General features: G+C 42.3%; 1 protein-coding gene across 2 annotated transcripts in view; it reads left to right on the top strand.

Moving 5' to 3' along the window:
• Positions 1-22,502, top strand: part of MYRIP (myosin VIIA and Rab interacting protein) — a 223,572-nt gene that overhangs the window by 86,023 nt on the left and 115,047 nt on the right. Inside the window, exon 3 of one of the 2 annotated variants that reach the window (XM_059939381.1) lies at positions 22,202-22,423. In XM_059939381.1, coding sequence (XP_059795364.1) covers positions 22,202-22,423 — 222 coding nt within the window. Of the gene's footprint in view, positions 1-22,201; positions 22,424-22,502 lie in introns of those variants that run through there. The other variant, XM_059939382.1, reaches the window with a different exon arrangement.

Here is a 22,502-nt window from a genome sequence, read left to right as displayed (position 1 = left end):
GAAAAATAAACAAATGGGACCTAATTAAACTCAAAACTTTTGCACAGCAAAGGAAACTATAAACAAAACGAGGAGACAACACATAGAACAGGAGAAAATATCTGCAAATGATGAGACCGACAAGGGATTAATATCCAAAATTTACAAACAGCTCATGCAACTCAATATCAAAAAAAACAAACAACCCAATCAAAAAATGAGCAGAAGACCTAAACAGACATTTCTCAAAAGAGGACAAACAGATGGCCAAGAGGCACATGAAAAGATGCTCAACATCGCTGATTATTAGAGAAATGCAAATCAAAATTACAATGGGGTGTCACCTCACACCAGTCAGAATGGCCATCATCAAAAAGTATAATAAATGCTGGAAAGGGTGTGGAAAAAAGGGAACTCTCTTACACTTTTGGTGGGAATGTAAACTGGTACAGCCACTATGGAGAACAGTATGGAGGTTCCTTAAAAAACTAAAAATAGAGCTACCATATGATCTAGTAATCCACTTCTGGCCATATATCCAGAGAAAAACATGGTTCAAACGGATACATGCACCCCAATGTTCATTGTAGCACTATTTACAATAGCCAAGACATGGAAGCAACCTAAATGTCCATCGACAGATGAATGGATAAAGAAGATGTGGTACATATATACAATGGAATATTACTCAGCCATTAAAAACAATGAAATAATGCCATTTGCAGCAACATGGATGAACCTAGAGATTATCATACTAAGTGAAGTAAATCAGACAGAGACAAATATCATACGATATCACTTATATGCAGAATCTAAAAAAAAAATTATACAAATGAACTTATTTACAAAACAGAAACAGACTCACAGACTTAGAAAACCACCTTATAGTTACCAAAGGGGAAAGGTGGTGGGGGGGATAAATTAGGAGATTGGGATTAACATATACACACTACTATATTTAAAATAGGTAACCAACAAGGACCTACTGTATAGCACAGGGAACTCTGCTCAATATACTGTAACAACCTAAATGGGAAAAGAATTCAAAAAAGAATAGATACATGTATATGTATAACTGAATCACTTTGCTGTACACGTGAAACTAACACAATATTGTTAATCAACTATGCACCAATATAATATAAACAATTTTTAAATAATAATAATGATGACATCATTTTGAATCATGTGTCTGCCTGATTTTAATTTGCTTGCTAAGTGGACCTAACAAACTTAATAATTGAAAAGATGACCTTGAGTATAACTTAAAGCATAAACCCTTCTTTTATAGCAGTGTTTATAACTTAAGGTATAAATTTAACTAACTTGACTTCAAGTATAAACACGTCAAACAAAGTGGAATTTCAAAGACACAGAACTTAAAAATGCAAAAAGAACTTAGAAGTGTAAACTTATAACTTATAAATAAATGTATACCACTTGCTTACTGCAATCTGAAATATTATCATCCATAAAGACAATTCTGAGTGTTTCCAAGTAAATTGCTGTCAACATTTCACTGGTTGTGCCACAAACAGCATCTGCTCTTCCCAGAAAACGCTCCTTCCTTCCCATGGCACAGCTGACTTGTGTTTTAAGTTCAAAAGTCAGAGAGTCAAGTAAAAAACCCATACAGACAGCCCCTGGAGTCCCTTCAATCATGCATGAAGCTAGTCTCCAGGCCATGTCACGGGGAGAGTTTCAGTGTATCCTTACACACAGCCTCACCCTGGAGGTACTTGTGGGACTTGAACTTGAAGGTCTGTAAGTTGCTTTCTTTTCCTTCCTTAATTTTTTGTGAGTCTTAATTTTGTGAGGTAAAGACCAGACTATAAGCCAAGAAACCTGATGAGACTGTCAGAAACTCTCCCTCATGTGGCTGGTCACCCCCATAGATAGCCCTGGGCAGTCCACAGCTGTGATGATGGGTCTCCTGCAAGGTTTTCCAGATGGACATTATACACGCTTGTTCATTTTTCTTAATGATGCTCTGAGAATAGAAACATGGCAGGTTACCTCCTCCTTTCTCCTACCCTGGATCTGAATACCTGGGAAACATTAGAAGCTTCTGCAATTCAGTCATATTTTTCATAAATTTCTTGTAGATGCATTTCCCAAAGTGTAGCATGTGGACCATGGCTGGTAGACCAGATGAATGTAGGTGGTGCAGGACTAAACATTTTTTATATTAATAGTTATGTCTTTGTTTTAATGTGTATTAGAAGAAAATTTAACAAACATATCTAGTCCAATATTTCATGGATGTAAATGCTTAGAATTAGTCAAAATGATGATATTTAAAATTTTGTAGGTGAGATGATTAAAAGAAAAATTTTAAGTAAATAGTAATAACGATATACACTTTTGGCAAAAATTGTGAAAGTGGTTGCCTATAGGCTCACAATGAGAAAGTGATGGGCATAGGCCTTCAGACACGGTTTCTTAAATGGTAAAGGATGTGGAAACTTTTGGAGACAGTTCCATAAATAAATAAATAACGTGGCATAAGCCCATATGGAGAGATATTCTTCTCACTCAAGTTTCTCCCACTGGAAAGTGCAGCTACCAGTGATATTATCCATGCAGAGTGGGGGTTATTTTGCTGTTCTTATTGGGTTTTGTCTCATAAAGAAATGGTAGGAACCACTGAGTTCTTACACTTTCAGAGTCAGAGAATAACCACATAATAACTGCAACCGAATTCCTTCAGTCAGTCATTCAACAAACACTGCTGGGCACCTTTGTGTGTCAGGCTCTGGGCCAGGTGCTGGGATTAGAGGAGTGAGAAGGCCAGACATCACAAGGTTTTAAGCCTGGGAGTGACTTATCATATGGGCATTTCTGAAAGATCAGCCTGGCTCTCCCTGTGGCTGGGCAGGCAGCAGAACTGGGATAGACCAGAAAAGAGGTGACTGCAATAAGACATGGTGGCTTGGACTAGCCTGGTAGCAGTGGCAATAGAGAGAAATGAGCAGATTCAAGAGGCATTTCAGGGTAGATCCAATAGGCCATGGTGACTGATTGCACATCATGGATGAGAGGACGAGAAGAGTCAGGGAGAATGCTAGGTGTTTGCCTTCGGAAGCCCCATGCAAGGTGATGCCAGGTCTTCAGAGCTCACACACAACACACTGCTGGGGGCTCAGTACTACATCCTCTAGGAGGTACTGCAGTTTGTGGCTAGTGTGTCAGTCCCTCCTCAAGGCTACAAGTGGTACCTTATTCTTATGCATGAGGCAAAGCACATTAAAGGCATTTGATCAATGTTGACAAAAGGACTAGTTGAGAACTTGAGGCATGAGAGTGCAAGGGTGGTTGACTTATGGTGTACAGCAGTCCCCTCTGCCCCATTTTAAACTTCATTTTAAGGAAATGATTTTGAAACTGGACTCCATTATTATCCTACCACTATAAAGACCCACAAGCAAACACAACAGAAGCCCCACCCTTCTGCCTCAGGGACATAAGAATATGCTTGGCAACAGGCAGAGCTGAGACCAGGTGAGCAGGATAGAGGGAGATTAAAGCCACTCTAGGCCATATATTAAAGTCAACCAATAGCCATAAACTATTAAAAGAAATATCTATATCTACATGTGTATATAGGTTGATAGGTAATTTCTTTCAATAGCACCATGAAACTAAACTCTAGCATTTACTAGCCGATAAAATGTCACCTCAGTTTTCCAATTAATCCATGTAAGTCATCCAAGTGGCTTACTGACATGAATCTTAACTGATACATAGTCACTTCAGGCAGGTAAATGGCATTTGGAAGCTAAAGAATGTGCAGGAAGAGTAGAATCAGGAAGAGGATGACAAACTGGAACAAGGCAGAGAAGGTGAGAAAGAAACAATGTTGAAGGTAACAGTTGAGAACAACCCATTAGGGTGAAATAAGGCAGCAACCTGTACCAGCATGTTCGTCTTGCTCTGTGTGGGAATTGGTGACCTCTCTCTGAGTGGCAGCCTGTGCGGCATCTTCAAGAACTTTACAGAGAGAGGACATCTCCAGGTGACAGTGGGAGCAGAGAAAGAAAATAGGCTTATGAGTGAGACCCTTTTGGGGGATCCCCAGAGATGATGGGCACACTGAAGACCTGCTTGTACGTGGGTTGAATCTCTTGGCTCAGGAGTTCGCTGATTCAGAACAACTTTAGAGGTGGAGACCAGAGTTAAGAAATTGGTCTGCTTGAGGCATTGGAAATTTAACGCACTGACTTACAATGATCGCTGTGGATAAAGCATGGTAGGGTGAAGAGAAGGCAATGGTCTGGCTTCCCTTAGTGCACTTTTGTCCATTCCAACAATTTTTGGAGATTCTATACTTTTGTGGCTAGCTCTATATACACTTTCACCTCACATCTTTTGGCACACCCTGATGTGAATGAAGATGCCTCCCCAACCAGGTGAGGACCGCACTCATTTAGTATCGGGATTATTGTATTCCTATTTCTGTTTCTGAAAAGCTCACACCTCTGGCCACATGGTATAATTCATATTGTTTTTCTGACCTGAAAACTAAGCTTGGAGGGGTGTGTACATGAATAATTTGCCCAGGGCCAGGTAAGTGCTGCACAGCTGATGCAGCCCAAGTCTGACTGTGATGTTTATGAAATTCCTACTATTCCCATCTGCCATCTTTCCTTTTGGACAATTTTTTTTACTATGCAAAAACTTCAGACAGTTTCCGAGAGTATATAGCTCTTCTAGAGCCCTACTTCTTGAAACCCCTTAGGTGTCCATGCACATGTTTCAATTCAGTGGATGTCATTGCAGGCATGTCTGGCTCTGAGTTCCTAAACTTTCTGCTGTACCACCCTGATGTCCTCTCTTCCAAACTCTTAAAGTATTATACTTTTTTACCTTTACCTGAGGGTCTTAACACTAGTCAAAGGAACCAGCAAAATGTTAGAGACTATATATTTGATAGAACTTCGAGCCACAAAGCAGAAGCCTTGTCAGAAAGAAATCTGCAATGTCCAGGATGGGTTTCCACCCTCCACCATGATGCTGGGACAGGATGAAAGTGGTCTGTGCTATAGGGTCAGAGTTCCACTGCAGGCCATGGAATCTGGCCCACCCTGTGTTGGGCTCATGCCGGGTCATCCACATCCCGCTTCTTCCTAATCCCCCTTGTTTTGGGAGTTCCGTGTTCATCTGCTCCCGTACATTGCAGGCTCCTGTCTTATGAATCCACTTCTGTGACCCATAGTACCTGACACAGTGCTATGAGAAAGCCAGTATCAAGTCACTATTTGTTCAATGCATGAAATAACACTTGTTTATGTCTCAGAACTCATTTGACCATCAGGTGTTATTTCTATAATTAAATATGTTCATTCTCTGGCTTCGTTGGCCAATACACCCTCTCTTTGTTCATGGCTCCAATGTCAAAGCAGATGCACGAAATTAATAAGCTAGAACAATCATGGTTTTCAAAGTGATACAGATGAGAGTATTAAAACATAGAAAGTAGGCTTCATAGGGAGGTGATTTGAAACACTGTGATTTGACTTCATGGGCATCAAAATGAAATATTTCGTGATGGGATCATAGCAGTGTGGCTCCTCACAGCTAATGGCCCAGGTTTGAGTATGCCAGTGGTGCTGGACACATGTCATGCTCATCTGCTGAGTATCTTGACTATATTTTGCAACACAGTATCTGTAATATCGTGTAATACTTTGCAAATCTCCTTTGTAATTGAGTCTATAGTGGCGAAACAAACATTAAACAAAATATACTAAAATATAAATATAATGCACATACACACATTTATAATTAGAAATTGTGAAATGTTTGTCAAGGAGAAAACTTAAGTGCTCTGAGAGAGAATCACAGCGAGACTTAGTTTACTCTGAAGGATGAGGGAAGGCCTTTCATGGGGAAGTGGCGGAGAGTGAATGGACTTGGGCTGAGTGAATATTGGCAAGAGGAGCTTTCAAGAAGAGAGATAATATGGAAAAGCCTCAGAAAAGGCAAGAACATGGCATTTTCAAAGAATAGCAAGAAACTGAAGAGGCGGTGTGGTTAGAGCATCAGGGGAGGGGGTGTGTTTGGAGGCTCACAGGCCATGTGGGCTCCTATTATATCTTGAGAAAAACTGAAATCTGTGAATGCATGTTAAGCAGGTGGGTGACCCAATCAGATTTTCATTTTTTAAAGGTCCTCCTTTGCTGTAGTTTAGAGATGGAGATTCGGGAAGACGAAGAAGTGTCTTCAGTTTAGAAAGATGCCATTGCCCTGGTCCCAGGGGAGATGAGACTGGGTTGGACTGGGGGTGGGGGGGAGGTGATGGCAAAGATGGAAACAAGTAGATGGATGCCAGATATTTTCTATTTAGGATCTAGAAAGTGTAGAACCTGGGTTGACTATGCTACATAAGGAAAGGCGAGACCAAGAAGATGTCCTGTGGCTTTAGCAGTTGAGCGGATGGAGGGGACATTCACTGAGCCTGGCAAGCCTGGGGCAGGAGCAGCTTTGCAGGGACAGATCAACAATCTAAAATGTGTTAAATCTGAGGTGTCCATGAGATGACATCCATGGACTCACCTGCGGAATCTGTGATTGAGCACCCACCCTTCCTAGAAGTTTTCACGTTAAACATTAATCATGCTATCCCATCATTATGAAGACTAACAGTGTAGCTCCAGAACATTGTATATTTGCAGCATGCACTGTCTAGCATCTGCACTCACTGTGGGTACTATTCAAGTCATGAAGATAGCTGCAGGGTTAAGTGGAAAATCACCATGGTGGTTTCCCTTATGTAGCCAAATGGAGTGGGGGCATGTTGAAGTGAGGGCCAGTTTCTCCTCTGCATGTATGTGATGGCCTCAGCACATGCTTCAGGAAAATCTCTTTGCTTCAGAGAAGTAACTCATATTGGTTTAGTCTTCAGGGTCACTTGGAGACAGAGGCAACCTCTATTTTTGGCAGAACTCTGTTTCAAGCTAATGCATCCAGCCATGGAGAAAGCAGTTTCAAAATAGACCTGATCAGTTGTCAAGGGACAATTCATCTTGAGATAATAGCCCTGAGGCCTCGGCCAGCCAGTGTTCTTCTATGAGCTGCTGAGCAGGCTGTCCTCTGATTTTGCATTTGTTTAAATACGTTTTAAAAAAACATGCACAGAGGGTCATTTTTAAAATAGGGGATCCAAAGAGGAAGTCATGGGAGGAAAGGGATAGAGAAGCAAAGGCACAGGGATGCTCCCAGCCTAGCCCAGATGTCCTCTCCCCCTCAGTGCTCACGACCTGGGTTAAAACCCTCTTTCAATCCCTCACTGGCTCTGAGATGAGAGAAGGTCATTCAACCTATGTGAACCTCAGTTCCTCCTTCTGCACATGCTGGTAAGGTATGTAGGTAACCTAATGTGACTCCTTGCCCATGACAGGATGGAGTAGTCAGGGTTCTCCAGAGGAACAGGACCAGTAGGTGTGTGTGTGTGTGTGTGTGTGTGTGTGTGTGTGGAGAAAGAGAGAGATTTTAAGGAAGAGACTCACATAATTGTAGGGGCTTGGTAAATCGAAAATCTGCAGGGTGGGCTGGCAGGCTGGAGACCCAGAGTTGCAGCTCAAGTCCGAAGGCAGTCTGCTGGCAGAATTCCCCCTCCTCTGGGGGAGGCCAGTCTTTTTGTTAAAAATCCAACTGATTAACATATACATACTACTATATATAAAATAGATAATCAACAAGGACCTACTGTATAGCACAGGGAACTTTACTCAATACTGTGTAATAACCTACATGGGAAAAGAATCTGAAAAATCATAGATAAATGTATACGTATAACCGAATCACTTTGCTGTACACCTGAAACTAATGCAACATTGTAAATCAACTATACTCCAATATAAAATAAAAATTTTTAAAGATCTAACTGGATGAAGCCCACCCACATTACCAAAGGTAATCTGCGTTACCCAAAGGCTGGTGATTCAGATGTTCTAAAATATACTTAGACAGCAACATCAAGACATGTTTGACCAAATATCTGGGCACCCTGTGACCCAACCAAGTTGACCTCTAACATTCACCATCACACAGGTTTTCAAAAATGCCATTTTAGACTTCTCCAGCTCTCCCTGCTCAGTTTAGCCCTCTGAAGGGCCTTCAAGTAGTGTTCTCATGCTCCCTGTTATTTGCCCTCCATGATTCTGTCCCTTTTTATGTCTGAACCACCTTGCATTTAGACCATTATACGGCACCAGGTAGCATCTCTATATATGTTTATTTAATAAAGGACCACATAAATTATGTAGGATGCATTTATAAAAGTAAAAGATAGAAATTTCAACAAGGGAAGAATTTATTCGGTAAAAATTTTAAAGCAATGGATAAATTTAGATGTAGGCTTCAGGACACACATTTTAACATTATTAAAATAAAAATGTATAACTGAAGCCTCTGAAGGCCATTAAACTAATACTGTCTCTCTTTCCCAAATGGTCTTTTGTGTATTCAACTTCAGACCCTGTTCTCTGGCTTAGCCAGGCTTTAAGTCCCCACTTTGGCCCCAGTTTTCTCTCCAGGTAAACAGGATAGTGTGGTAGGAAGGGGGTGGGGGGGTGGGGGCAGCGGACTGTCACTGTGACTCCAGAATCAAGAGGCGTCTCAGACACAGAGGAGTGTGTGCTGGAAGGCAGAGCTGGGGAGAGGGCTCTTCAGCGATGTTGGTACTTACAGCAGGACCCTGCGGGACACCTGACATCACAGCTCTCCATGTGGATATTCAACCTCAGGAGGCCTGACAGTTCCAAAGCCAGAAAACACACTTATTCCAAGTGTGTTATTATTAAAGGAATGAGAAGTGTACAGAATTTCGGGTTCTCTGTGGTCAGTTTTGCCTCTCGTCTTCTCATTTCCTTGTGTCCAGACAGGACCAGGCAACCTTAGGGATGCACACGTGGGAGGATGTTTCCGGCAGAGACTCCGCGGAGTCAGTCTGCTTCCTGAGCGTTTTCTCTCTCCTTGCTTGAAGCTCCTCCTGCCTGCCCTTGCCCCAGGGCTGTGGGTGGGATGGCAGGACTCCTTGTTGGGAAAGCCAAGGCAAATGGAAGGGCAGGGAGGGGGAAGAAGTAGCAGCACAGGGGTTCCTTGCTGGAGTGAAGTTTCCAGCAGTGTCAAGAGCTATGTCAGAAGGACGGAGCTCAGAGCTGCATAGCTCCAATGTGGAGCTGGCCAGACCCTGCTGCTGCTGAGGGTCTGTCCTAGGCAGGGTCACCACGGAGGAGCGATGGCTTGGGACTTCCTGAGCAGCCCCACTGAGAAGCAATCTGAGATGGGCTTCAAGGGGACATAGGTCTTCTGGATGGACAGGACTGTCTCCTGGGGTCAGAAATCCCTTAAATCACTGGAGATGCCATGTCCTAGAAAAACTGCATTTCTCAATGGTCCCATTAAATGGTCATACTGATGCTACGAATATCATTACAATGTTTAAAAAAAAAAACCAAAAAAACCCAACAGTGATTTATCACATGCCCATGATGTACAGGTGCTATGAGTGTGTATTTCTAGTCCTTCCAACAATTCTGTGAGGTGAACGTTATTGGCCCCATATTACAGATGAGTAAAACTGAAGTCAGAGAACTGAAATACAAGGTCAGGATTCTCTCCCAGGCTTCCCAATGCCAGACCTGTGCTCTTCATGCAGCACTTTCTCAATAAAGATGATTTTTCCTTTTTCCATCCAAGGGAGGATGAATGTAGGAAAAGGAATGCTGTCCTGGGAACTAGGAAGTAAGGACAGCAAAAGAGTCCTAGGAAGATGGCTAGGCCAATCAGGGGAGCTATATATCCAGGCAAGGAAAGGCCAGTGGGAATGGGGCAGTACTGGCTGTTTTGAAGCACAGAGCCAGGAGATTTCTGGGAATTCTGCTGGACAGCAAGGCCAAGGAGAAAGAGCAGTGCCAAGATGTGAGGCGTTTGGCCACCAGGAACTCATGGAAAGCTGGCCTTGGGAAGTGGCCACCAAGGTGACAGCAGAGCTTCCTCTGGCATCCAGTGCCTGGAGGGGAGGAGGAAGGGCAGAGGAGCTCTGGGCCTCCCCAGAAATTCTAGAAGGAGGGAGTCATAGAGGGGACAAGTAGCAGTGCCAGTTACAGACCTCACAGTCCTGTGAAATGAGGGCTCCTGATAGACAGGCCTCTGTGCTTCCCATGGTTCCAAGAGAAGGACAGAGCAGCCCCCAGTGAGCCAGTGAGCTAGGAGGCATCAGAAGCCCTTGCAAAGAAAGCTGCCCTACAACTGGGTCAGTTTTAGACCATCCTCACACCCAGCCCCACTCTGTGGTGGGTTTAGCGTGTTTCTATATACAATGCTGTGCTTTGCACTGGTTCGCCAGCTCAGTGTGGCAGCTTCAAGTTGACATCCCTCCCCTGGCCCTGCCACCACTTTTGGGATAAATGATCTTCGTTATGGACTGCTTGTGTCATCCTGCTTTCCTTTCCATTCCATCTTGCTCAGAACCCTGCCACTCTCTGCCTCATCACTCAGCCTCCCCTTCCCATCCTTACTTTGCTCGCACTCTACTTGACACTTGCCCTGCTCTCCTTTCTCAGAATCAGGTCTATCGGTGTACAAGAGAAAAACCCAGAATAACAATAGATAAACAGTGCTGAAACAGGATAGAATTTATTTCTCTTTCACATAGAAGAAATTCAGGGGTGGGTTCAGGACTAGTGTGGCAGCTCCCCCATATCATTGAGGACCCAAGAGCCTTTGTTTTTGATCCACACCATTTCCCAAGGTCAAATCATAGATCGGGTTAGCAGCTAGAGCTCATGCCATCATGAACACAGAATGAGATGGGGGAGGAAGAGCAGAAAGACAAAAGGGAGCCCCTTCTGGCGGAGTGAGCTCCCTCTAAGCACCCTACGTAACACACCTCCCTTCCACTTTTATCTCATGGGCCAGAACTTAGTCACATGGCTGCGTGTAGCTGCAAGGGGTGCTGGGAAGCCTGGTCTTGATTCTGGGAGGCAATGGCTCAGCTCAAACTCAGTGTCTGTCAATGAGGAAGGAAAGAAGAATGGGTATCTTCCCTCCCCTCCCTCTGTCTTTCCTCCTCTGCAATGACCAGGCATCAATCGTGGATTGGGTTTTCCTTCTGGGTTCAGTGTCTTAGGCTGCCTGAGTATGGAAGAAAATTAACACACGTCTGACCTTAACATAGCACCAAGATCATAGCCAGGCTTTGAGCTTATCCCTCTTCTCACAGGGACAGTGTCACTTCCCACCGTGTTTGCCCAAGCCTCCTGTGTGGACCCAGACACCTGCCCTGTGATTACACCCAGGCGAGGCAAAGCACTGCAGCAGCTGAAGGCGGATGCAGTTTCTGTCCTGAGTTCTTTCCCTTTTTTTGTTTAATGAACCAACCTTTACTGACAGAATTAGAAGCAGGAAAGTAGAAATCCTGGGGCATATGGAAGATAAACAATCCCCACTCCAACTTTAGAAGCTCTTTTAGGCAAAAAAACAAACAAACAAACAATTAAATACATAAAATGAGAAAGCTCAAAAGCTACAGCCTCAAGCCATCCTCATTCAGTGACTTTCAATCTAAGTGAAGGAACCATCTGAAAAATAAAACCTCAGGCCAGTTCCTAGTATGTAAAGATATAAAAGCACTTTTTTTATTTCCATAAATTTACTTCACATTCAAATGTATAAATATTTACTTATAAATCCCATGAGTTAAATAATGAAATGAAGCCATATTAATGAGCAAAATTATGTGAAATCAGGACTTACAGATGTGGTCTTGTAACAATGTTAATATCCAGTTTACTTTGTATATATTTTTTCATACGTATTTCATAATATGATGGGGATCTAGAGACACATGGATTGGTAGTTATACATGGTCATCCTATTTCCAGTTTGTCTCACAACTTTAGTTATGCTCCTCTGTCCACTGTAAACAGCAGGAGCAGCTTTCTTGTGAATCTGCCCAGCACACAGTGGTCAGTGACCCTGGTTAACCTACTGCTGGCTTCAAAATATTAAAATATATACATACTGTTACTGAAAGTGGGGTTTGGCTGCTTACCTCTCAAAAGTCAATAAAGAGGCTCAGCTGGTGGAAAGAAAAGTTTGCTCTATTTCAGAGGCTGGCAAAGGGGTGGGGGGTGCAGACTCGTGTGGCAGCTTATGTCATGGCTACAGTCTGGTCATCGTGTAGTTAACATCTTCCACCTGGTGGAGTTTTCAGTATCTATAAAACAGCTCAAAGGATATGGCTTTGAATATTATCTATAGCCCTTGAGGAGGAACTGAATGTCCTTGACTTTGCTTAATGACTAAACTGTTATTATTGTGTCTTGTTTGACTGCTTTCCTTTGCTTCTGCATTTTATCACTTCTCTGATTAAACTTATTCTTTGGCTAAAGTTTTTCCATAGACAAAAGGCAGGTGGAAACCATGTGGGGGAAGGACCATAGGGTCCTGCTCCATTTCAAACCCACCTTTTCCTTGATATTCCTCAATCTTGAGGAGGGACAGGTACAGAACCAGAAAGGGAGTTTTGGATAGAGAGGTTAATCATAAACTTGGCAGGGGACCTTGGTTTTAGTTTCATTTCTGTTCCAATTTTCCCCAAATCTTTGAGGGAATGGGGCAACAACCGCTGTGGCTACTTCCTGCTGAAGTGGGGCATAGTCCTGCCTAATTTGGGGAATGGAGTTGTAAATAATCTCGAGTTCCAAGCTTAGCATCAATATTTTGTAATGTGAAAACATTACCTCTCTCTTTGATTACTTTGTCATAGTACTTGGACAAACATTTGAAAATTAGCAGACATATTACAATGAGGATAATAATCAAAATGCATCCTTGTATTATTCTCTGAATGTGTTTTTTTTCTTAATGGTTAAAGCAGATGTACAATATATGTTTAATAGGCCACAAACAGGCTGTTTTGGTTAGCCTAAAGTTTAATTTAATCATGTATAAGCCAGGATGACTTCCCCATACCTCAATATGGGAAAATTTCTTCCACCATTTTCCCTTTTTAATAGCAAATCCTTCCATGAGAGCATTGATAATCAATGTATTCTTCCAACATTGCCAGAGTGGCTCAGTTGCCAGCTCTGGGTCTATTCATGTCCCTTGGTGCTAGGCCTACTTTTTGTTTATATATTGGCCTAGTTATTCACGTTGGGGGAAAACTAACCAGACATAACAAACCAGTACAGAGGTATGCTGATGGGGAAACATTTTATAGCCTATACATTTTATCAATTATACCCAATTGTCACACAAACATTGTACATGTGCTTCAAGCAGTAGACTTAAAGCCAGCAAGTCTTAAAGCCAGCAAGTACACATCATAAGTAGTTAAGTTATACTCTGTGACAACTTCACTAGACAATTTATAACTAAAAGTATGACTGAAACATAATGCTAGAACATACTCAAATTTTAGAAACTTCATATAACTTCTAGAACACATATTAATGATATGTATATAACATAAGAATGTTTATCATTATTATTTGACAATGTTTTCTGTATAATTTAACATACCAAATAATCCTAATTTGTTTAGAAAAACTTTGTTCTCTTAACGGAGAGAAAACCAAACTCAGTCTTGCATCAGTTTACTATTAATAACAAAATTCATTTATCTAATTAAATTCGATCTAATCTTTATCTTAACAACGTACAAAATTCTTTTCTTGAAGTTCCTTTTTTTTTTACAAACTTTTATCACTTTCTTTCTTCTTTTTTTTCCCATCCAGAAACAACCAGCTTTAGGACAAAATTAATCCTTCTTTTATCCCTCAGCAAAAATATTTTCATTTTTTTATACCTTCTCTCACTGACAACACATATCCTACTTGCTTTACACACTGAAATGCTTCCCTTATCATTTTTACATATTACAATTTTTAACCTTTAAAAGACCTTAACAGGGGCTTCCCTGGTGGCACAGTGGTTGAGAATCTGCCTGCTAATGCAGGAAACATGGGTTCGAGCCCTGGTCTGGGGGGATCCCGCGTGCCGCGGGGCGGCTAGGCCCATGAGCCACAACTGCTGAGCCTGCGTGTCTGGAGCCTGTGCTCCGCAACGGGAGAGGCCGCGATAGTGAGGGGCCTGCACACCGCGATGAAGAGTGGCCCCTGCTTGCCGCAACTAGAGAAAGCCCTCGCACAGAAACAAAGACCCAACACAGACAAAAAAATTAATTAATTAATTAATTAATTTTTAAAAAATGGAGAGCAAGATAGCAAAACACCCATGGAAGGATTCCTATTAAAAAAATAAATAAATAAAAAATAAAAGACCTTAACAACACCAAGAAACAAGTCACTGAACTGTTTGTTATATCAGCATTTTCTGATCGGCAAACTTAAGAACATATTCCATAACCTCTAAAAACATACATTTTTCTCATAGCACAGTTTCTCTTTAATGTGGGACAAGATGCGTGTTTAATGAACCCAAACATCTTTTTTTTAATTAATTTTTATTGTAGTTGCTTTACAATGTTGTGTTAGTTTCTATTGTACAGCAAAGTGAATCAGCTATATGTATACATATATCCCCTCTTTTTTGGATTTCCTTCCCATTGAGGTTACCACAGAGCATTGAATAGAGTTCCCTGTGCTACACAGTAGGTTCTCATTAGTTATCTATTTTATACATAGTAGTGTACATATGTCAATCCCAGTCTCCCAGTTCATCCCACCCTCCCTTACCCCCTTGGTATCCATACGTTTGTTCTCTGTGTCTGTGTCTCTATTTCTGCTTTGCAAATAAGTGATAAACCCAAACATCTTTTGAAGTTCTACTAATTAACCCAAGGCTGAAGTGTCAGGCAGAATGGGCTGTGTTTACATTTCAAGGACATGATAAGAGTTAACTTCAAACTTTCTCCTAGGCATATTTTTGTTCTCTCAGGGTCAGAATTCTGAAAACAGTATTTTTATCAAGCTAGCTTTCTCTAACTGCATATGCAAAAAGAACCAGTTTTGGAGTTTCAAAAGAGTTTCATCTTAACCAATTTTCTCTGAAGAATACTGTTAGCTACACCGTGTTAAAAAAAAAAAATCATCTCTGTTTTTCTTAGTCATAGGTTCATAGCTAAAATTTTTCTTACTGAATTGAACCTGAATTTCCCATTTTACAAAAGGCAATGAGAATACCAATCACACAAATGGAATACACACTCACACACCAAAAGACAGAACTGTCACAAATCCTCCAAGATGATAACCGATATGGAGTCCCAAACAAACATTTCCCCAACACAAAGGGTCCTCAACGTCAGACACACGTCGGAACCAATTGGCAAAATGCCCAAATAGCACCTTGTGCTCACAAATGATCCTCAACTCTCAAATGCCCAAATAGCACTTCATGCTCAAAAGAGAAGTTTGCCCAGGTGCACACCGGGAGACTTAGTCTTGGAGCTCGTCAGCTCTTTCCGATGCATGTTTCTGTTCCACCAAGGAAAAAGCCTATGCTGGGCAGTCAGTGCCCAGCATGGAAGAAACAGGGAGAATCCCCGAAACAAACGGTTTCAGCACCTACTAGGAACATCCCCGCAAGTCCCCTCTCAGGACCAGCTAGCCACAAGCAGTGGGCTCATCACAACCATCCTGGCATGTCGTCATGGCTGGCAGCTCTACTCAGGAAAACCCTGGGGAGCCAGATACCACGAGAGCGCTGCCTCACATTGGGAGCCAAAATCTGTTACGGAAAGTAGGACTAGGTTCTCGCCACTCAAAAGTCATTAATGGGCTTCCCTGTTGGCGCAGTGGTTAAGAATCCGCCTGCCAATGCAGGGGACACGGGTTCAAGCCCTGGTCCGGGAAGATCCCACATGCCGCGGAGCAACTAAGCCTGTGCACCACAACTACTGAGCCTGCGCTCTAGAGCCCGCGAGCCACAACTACTGAAGCCCGTGCGCCTAGAGCCCGTGCTCCGCAATAAGAGAAGACACTGCGATGAGAAGCCTGCACACCACAATGAAGAGTAGCCCCCGCTCGCCGCAACTAGAGAAAGCCCGCGCACAGCAACACAGACCCAATGCAGCCAAAGATAAAATAAAATAAATAAATTTTTTAAAAAGCCAATAAAGAGGCAAGGTTGGTGGAAAGGAAAGCTTGCTTTATTTTGTATTATTTATTTTGTATCTAGAACATTCTCTGTCAGCCTCTTTTATTCTCAGCCCCCACACCTCCATTCCTCTTGGGCTACTGCTTAAGTGAAGTCATTCACAGCTGTTAAATGGAGGGTCTGTTCTGTTTCATGCACTATGGCTAATTTGGGGAGGTGGGAAATATGATTGCCCTCCCTACTTTCCTGAGTTGTGAAGGCAGTGATTGAATAACTGCTTTGTGAAAACCCAGGAGGGAAAGCAGACCTAGCTGTTTGCAGGTGAGAGGGACGATGCTGGAAGGTAAGTGAGCTGGGATGGTCATCAGCTTCAGCTGGGGATGTCCCTCCCAGACATTTCCCATCTGATTTGATGAGCCTACCACCGTGGAGGTGTGACCCCTCTTGCAGGCTAGATGCCCTTTGGGTTTTCTTTTTCACGTGCTCCTGGCCAGCCTGGGCTTGTAATGAAACTCTGATACACTGTGATATTGATGTGAGTCCACAGGGTGAAGGTCCCAGCTTCTCTGGTGACCTGGCCATTCTTCTTTTCAAGGAAAGAATTATAATGCCCCTGGGGTGCCCTCATTTGTATTTCGATACCTCTGTCTGCTCAAGGTAGGATGGATGTGTGTCTGATTTCACCATCTTCCCTCCAGATCCCAAATATCACTAAACTTCTTCCATAGTCTATTTTAGAAGTGGCGGGTTGTGGGAATTCCTTCGTTTTATGAAACGTGGAGCTTACTGTCTGTTTCCATTCTTTTTACTTAAACTTCAGTGGATTCCATAGAGGTTATTTATGTAAATGTGCATTCATTTTACCACCTTTTTTTCTGAATTGTGATGGTAAATTCCTTCGTAGATTAGAGGTTGAACATGTTAAATATAAACTATGGCTCTCTTTAGTGACCCCAAATGTTTCAATATCATTATTCTTCTTACATAGTGATGGTAACCAGCAAATATGTTTCAAGATACAGAAAGGTTTTAACCATCCCAGCCCTCACCCCCTTGAGCCATCAGGAGCAGAGCCAGCGCCCCTCACCCTCCCCCCAGCACCCATTGTTTACTGAGCTGTCTGAAGAAATTCAGGTTGATGGAGCTCCCATAACTCCTTACAGACAATGCTCATACGAAACATGATGCTCTGGTTTATGGGGCTAAAGGGACCGTCCAAAGTTCTGGTTTAAAATGGTCTGCTTCCTTTCAGAGCTGGTAATCACAGTGTATTTGGTGTGTGTCTATTAACTCCACCATCCAGAGGGAATCTTTAAGTGTTTATTTTCTGTACTGTGATACAGTGAACTCTATTAACCTTAAATGAATTTTGATAACACCATCAGGGGGCAGCAAAATGATTCTGCCTGAAATTACACAGTGAGAGAGTGATATTACCCATGACAGATTAAAAGCAAAACATACTTTTAAATTATTATGACTATCAATTGGGTTCACCCTCTGGAGCCTTGCTCTTAGCATTTATAACATTAATGGCAGAGTCCTTCCATGATTGATCCACTACCTCACCTCCTGTTCACCCTGCAGTCCACAGCAGTAGCTCCTGCCTCACTCCCCCTACCCCCCTCACAGTGAAATTGCTTTTGTCAGGGCCACCTGTGACCTCCCTGTTGCCAAATCCAGTGGACACTGCTCTGCCTTCATGACAGACACAGTCAGCCATTCTCTCTCTGAAACATCTTCTTCCTTTGGTGTCTTTCTCAGTCTCTTTGTCTGGCTTCGCCTCTTCAAGTTTCAGCCTGAGTTTAAACATTTGGGATTTCCCTGGCTTGCTTCTGTGCTCTCTTATTTTCCCCTTGCTGCCCTCTCTTCCCTAGGGTGACTCATCCATTCCTATATTTATGGAGATGTGTCTGAAGATAATTCCCAAACTTACACAGTTGGCCCAGATCCCTCCTCTGAGATGCACAAACACCTATCAATTGTCCACCTGGCAAATCCCTTTAGATGCCTCACAGTTTTCAGTAAAACATGCTTCTACTATCGTAGTCTTCCCTTGCTCCATAAACAGCTTCACTCCCCACAAAAGCTGTAAACCTGAGAATGGTTCTTGGTTCATTCTTTCCCTCCGCCCCCGTGTCAGATCCTTCAGCAGGTGTGCCATGCATCTGTCCACTCCTCTCCATCTCCTCTGCTCCTACCCTGGTCCAAACCTCAGCCAGCTACCTATGAATGAATGCATTGCTCTCCAGGCTTCCACACATGGCCCCCTAGGAGTCGGCCTTAACGTAACAGCAGGTGCTATTACAATGGAAATTGGATCCTGCTCTGTTCCTGCTCACCGGCCTCAATAACTTCCCACTGCACGTAGGATAAGATCCAAACTCCTTTCCAGGGCCTGTGTCTTGTCTTCCCTCCCCTTTCCCCAACATTAAGCTCTTTTCCTCTGCTGTTCCCTCTGCCTGTTATGCTATTTTTTTTTCCTGTCGGGCTAGCCCCTTCTCAACCTGTAGTCTCAACTTAAATGTCACCTCCCCAAAGAAGACTTCTGTCACCACCCAGTCTAAAGTAGGTTGCCATGTCATTCTCAGTCTAAGTGCCCTGATTATTCTGTAATAGAGTGTCTTACGACTTATAATTGTTTTATATTTTATTTAGTTTGTAATCATTTGAATCCCCACTTTAATACATGTTTCATGAAGAGGAGGGACCATGTCCTGTTTTCTTTTTATCCCTAGCACCTGGAATAGTAGGTACTCAGTGAGTGTGAACTGAGTGAATAATTGGCAATCTAGACAACAGTGCCTGTGACCATGGAGTGGTGGCTCATAGCTATGGGCTAGAATTACTGTCTCTTTGATAGCAAACAAGTGACATATATGCCATCATTCTCCCTGCTACACCTATGGCAGACACAGCTAACTTATGACACTCTAGCCCCACTGAGCCTGCATGCATTCTCAACACGTGGTGAGAATCACAACTGGCATCGCAGTGGACCCAGAAACCATGAAATGTTGATAAGCTTTTCATATGTCCGTTGCAGAGTGATGTATCGGGCAGAGGCTAAACCAGATGTTAGATGACATTGCTAAAGACCAGACTAACCATGTTCAACATCATTAGTCATTTGGGAAATGCAAGTCAAAACCACAATGAGATGCCACTTCACACCCACTATCACTCAGTGCTCAAGCAACAAATACATATTGAGCCTTTTTGCCCAGATACTATCACAAAACTTTCTTGACATAGAAACAAGTGTGATCAAATGTTATGGGTACTGAGACCACTGGATTTCTTGCTAATCAAAATGAAAAGTACTATTTGCTTAATGTTGTTTTGCTCACCTAAAATCTCTGGCAACTCTGTGAAGTAGGAATTACTGTTGCCTCTCAGAAGGCAGAGGCTCAGAAAGGTTGGAGGGATCTTTGGGAAGTGACTGAGCTCAGCTCTACACCCCAGCCACTGACTCTAAACCCATCACTCTTTCCCACATGGCTGACCATTTGGGGGCCTGGTCCTTCCCAGGACATTTCAATGCAGGTACCTGGTCTTGCATAATTCTTGGTTGATTCTGCAGTTAGCCACTATAGGTTATCCTACACAATTCTTCAGTGACCTCTCACATGAGGTACTATAGGGCAGTAGAATCTGAGAAGCGAGAGATGGTTCACAAGAAGGGTATTCTATTCCTCCACTGAGGCTGTGATTCAAAACACTCCATTTGCTTGGAACAAACTTTGGAGGAATTGGTACAGTTTTATCATTAGACTCTCAGTGAGTTTTTAAATGCCATTGGCATTTGCAGTCCTGTGTATCAGGAAGCAAAACTCATAAAGCTCAAATGATCTTGTGCATTGAGTTCACAGAGCTTTTTTTGATCCCTAAAGACTTTCCTTCCTGGGTGTTTTATCCTATTTAATTCAGTGTCTTTGAAATATCAATAGAAGAAGGTCAATTGCTGAGGCTGTTCTTATATTGTTTACAGAGGTCAGAGCCGTTGGTAACTTAGCTCACCTTCTATTCTAAATCTGAGGGACTGGATAACAACATCTTCATGTCTTAAGAAAAAAAACCTCTGTCCTGTAAATATTTCCCTGTAAATATTTTGTTCAGCCAAGTATACATACACAATATTTTACCCTGTAGAATTATCAGCTGGCCTGATGTACTCTCCCCTTCTAATGCTCAAGCAACAAATGAGTATCGGGCACCGCAGTGCAGAGCAGTAAGCCCTGTGCGTATATTGGCAGCCGTGTAAGCCAGCTCAGGGGACCTGAAAGCTAAAGCTGCAAACACTCTTTGAATTTTCATGGAAAGATGTTTATGATGTGTTGTTGTTAAGTGAAAAATTAGATTATAAAACCATTCTAGTAGCAGGCTGGGATGAGCTAGTGCAGCCCTTCTTTGTACTAAAAACACCTAAAAATACTAATAAAATATAAGGTTTAATATAAGAAAGAGAAAATATTTGCCAATCATATATCTGATAAGGGACTTGTATCCAGAATATTATAAAGAACTCTTATAACACAATGATGAAAAAGATAAATATTCTAATTTTAAAATGGGTAAAAGATTTGAATAGACTTTTCTCCAAAGACTACGTACAAATGGCTAGTAGGGAAATGCAAATCAAAAGCACAATTAGATACCACCTCAAACCCCCTAGGATGGCTATAATAAAAAAGGCAGACAATAACAAGTGTTGGTGAGTATACAGAAAAACCAGAACCCTCATATGTTGGGATGTAAGATGGAGCAGCGATTTGGAAAACACTCTGGTAGTTTCTTAAAAGTTTAAACATTTAGCATTACCATATGTCTCAGTAATTCCACTCCTGGGATTGAAAAGATACGTCCACACAAAAACTTATACATGAATGTCGATAGCAGCATTATTCAAAATAGCCAAAAAAGTAGAAAGAACCCAGATGTCTATCAGTCGATGAATGGATAAATAAAATATGGTACATCTGTAAATGGACTATTACTCGGCCGTAAAAAGGAATGAAATTCTGATACATGCTGTCACATGGATGAACCTTAAACACATATGGTATGATTCCATTTACATTAAATGTCCAGAATAGGCAAATTCAAAGAAATAGAAAGTAGATTAGTGGTTGGTAGAGGGTGGGAGGAGTAATAAGCAAGATGTAACACTCAGAAGCCACAGAAGAAAAGACTGACCAATTTAACTACAGAAAAATTAAACACTTCTAAATGATGAAAGACACCATAAGCAAAGTTGAAAAGACAAGTTCAAAATGAAAGAAAATATTTGCCACATACATCATAGATTCATCTGGGGTGAACTGCACAATCACAAAATGGATACAGAAAAAAATAATTATTTTCTGTTATTCTTTGTGGGTGTGCATCTTTGAACAGGAAAAAGCAACTCAAATTTGCCAAGGTAGAATAACTTGGTTACTTCCGGTCAGTTTTATCCTGGGTAACTCAGTGTGTTTGGGGTAGATCCTTGCCTCTTAGGGTTTCTCCTTTCCTCCTCAGAGTGTAGAGAAAAGTGCATGCAATGTTGTGTTTTACATTACTATGACCAGTTGTGTGCCCAGAACATCCACGAGCTCTTTGGAAGAAGGGGGTTAACTTTTATCCAACTCTGAGTCACCAGTGTTTAGGATTAGCCCATCACCCAGAGAATCTTTATTGACTTACATTGATTTGAAAGCTTTTAAAATCCCTGGTGCTTCAGTTTCCAGGGATATTAAGGGCCAGGACTGCATTTATCATATTCCCAGCAGGGTTGTTATAAGGATTAATATTTTAACATAAATGATCTCCTGCTCCTTTAAAAAGACATTAATTAAGCTAAAGGATTTCTTTTTAATGTGCTTAGTTTTCTAATAATTTGTATTTAAAACTAGTGTCTGAAATATAAGCAATAAGGTTTTGTGCTTTCTTATAGAAAATATGACATATAGAAGAACACAAAATTAATCCACCATTAGGGTTCCTCTCTGGATATTATGTCAAGCCATTGATCTTTCTGTGTTTTACAGGAAGATCCTACATGGTAGCTTGCCATATGGGAGGGCCAGGGTGGCGTGCTTTAGGGAGGGAGCCCCCTGACCTGACGTGCTGTTTCTCTTCTCCTCACCCTTTCCCCAACCTGGCTCCCCAGCGAGATGAAGCAGAAGCTGGATGAGGAAGGCAGCAAGTGCAGCATCCTCTCCAAGCACCAGAAGTTCGTGGAGCACTGCTGTATGCGCTGCTGCTCACCCTTCACCTTCCTTGTCAACACCAAGCGCCGGTGTGGGGACTGTAAGTTCAACGTCTGCAAGAGCTGCTGCTCCTACCAGAAGCACGAGAAGGTGTGGATCTGCTGCGTCTGCCAGCAGGCGAGGTGAGTGGCCAAGTGCACCCTTAGGGGCTCAGCTAACTGGAGGCACCATCTTCCTTCAACCAGGTGGGGCCGACAGTGA

This window comes from Balaenoptera ricei, chromosome 11 (genome assembly GCF_028023285.1).
Source record: "Balaenoptera ricei isolate mBalRic1 chromosome 11, mBalRic1.hap2, whole genome shotgun sequence".
In the NCBI taxonomy this organism is placed as follows: Eukaryota; Metazoa; Chordata; class Mammalia; order Artiodactyla; family Balaenopteridae; genus Balaenoptera; species Balaenoptera ricei.
This window is presented reverse-complemented; position numbering and strand designations above follow the sequence as displayed.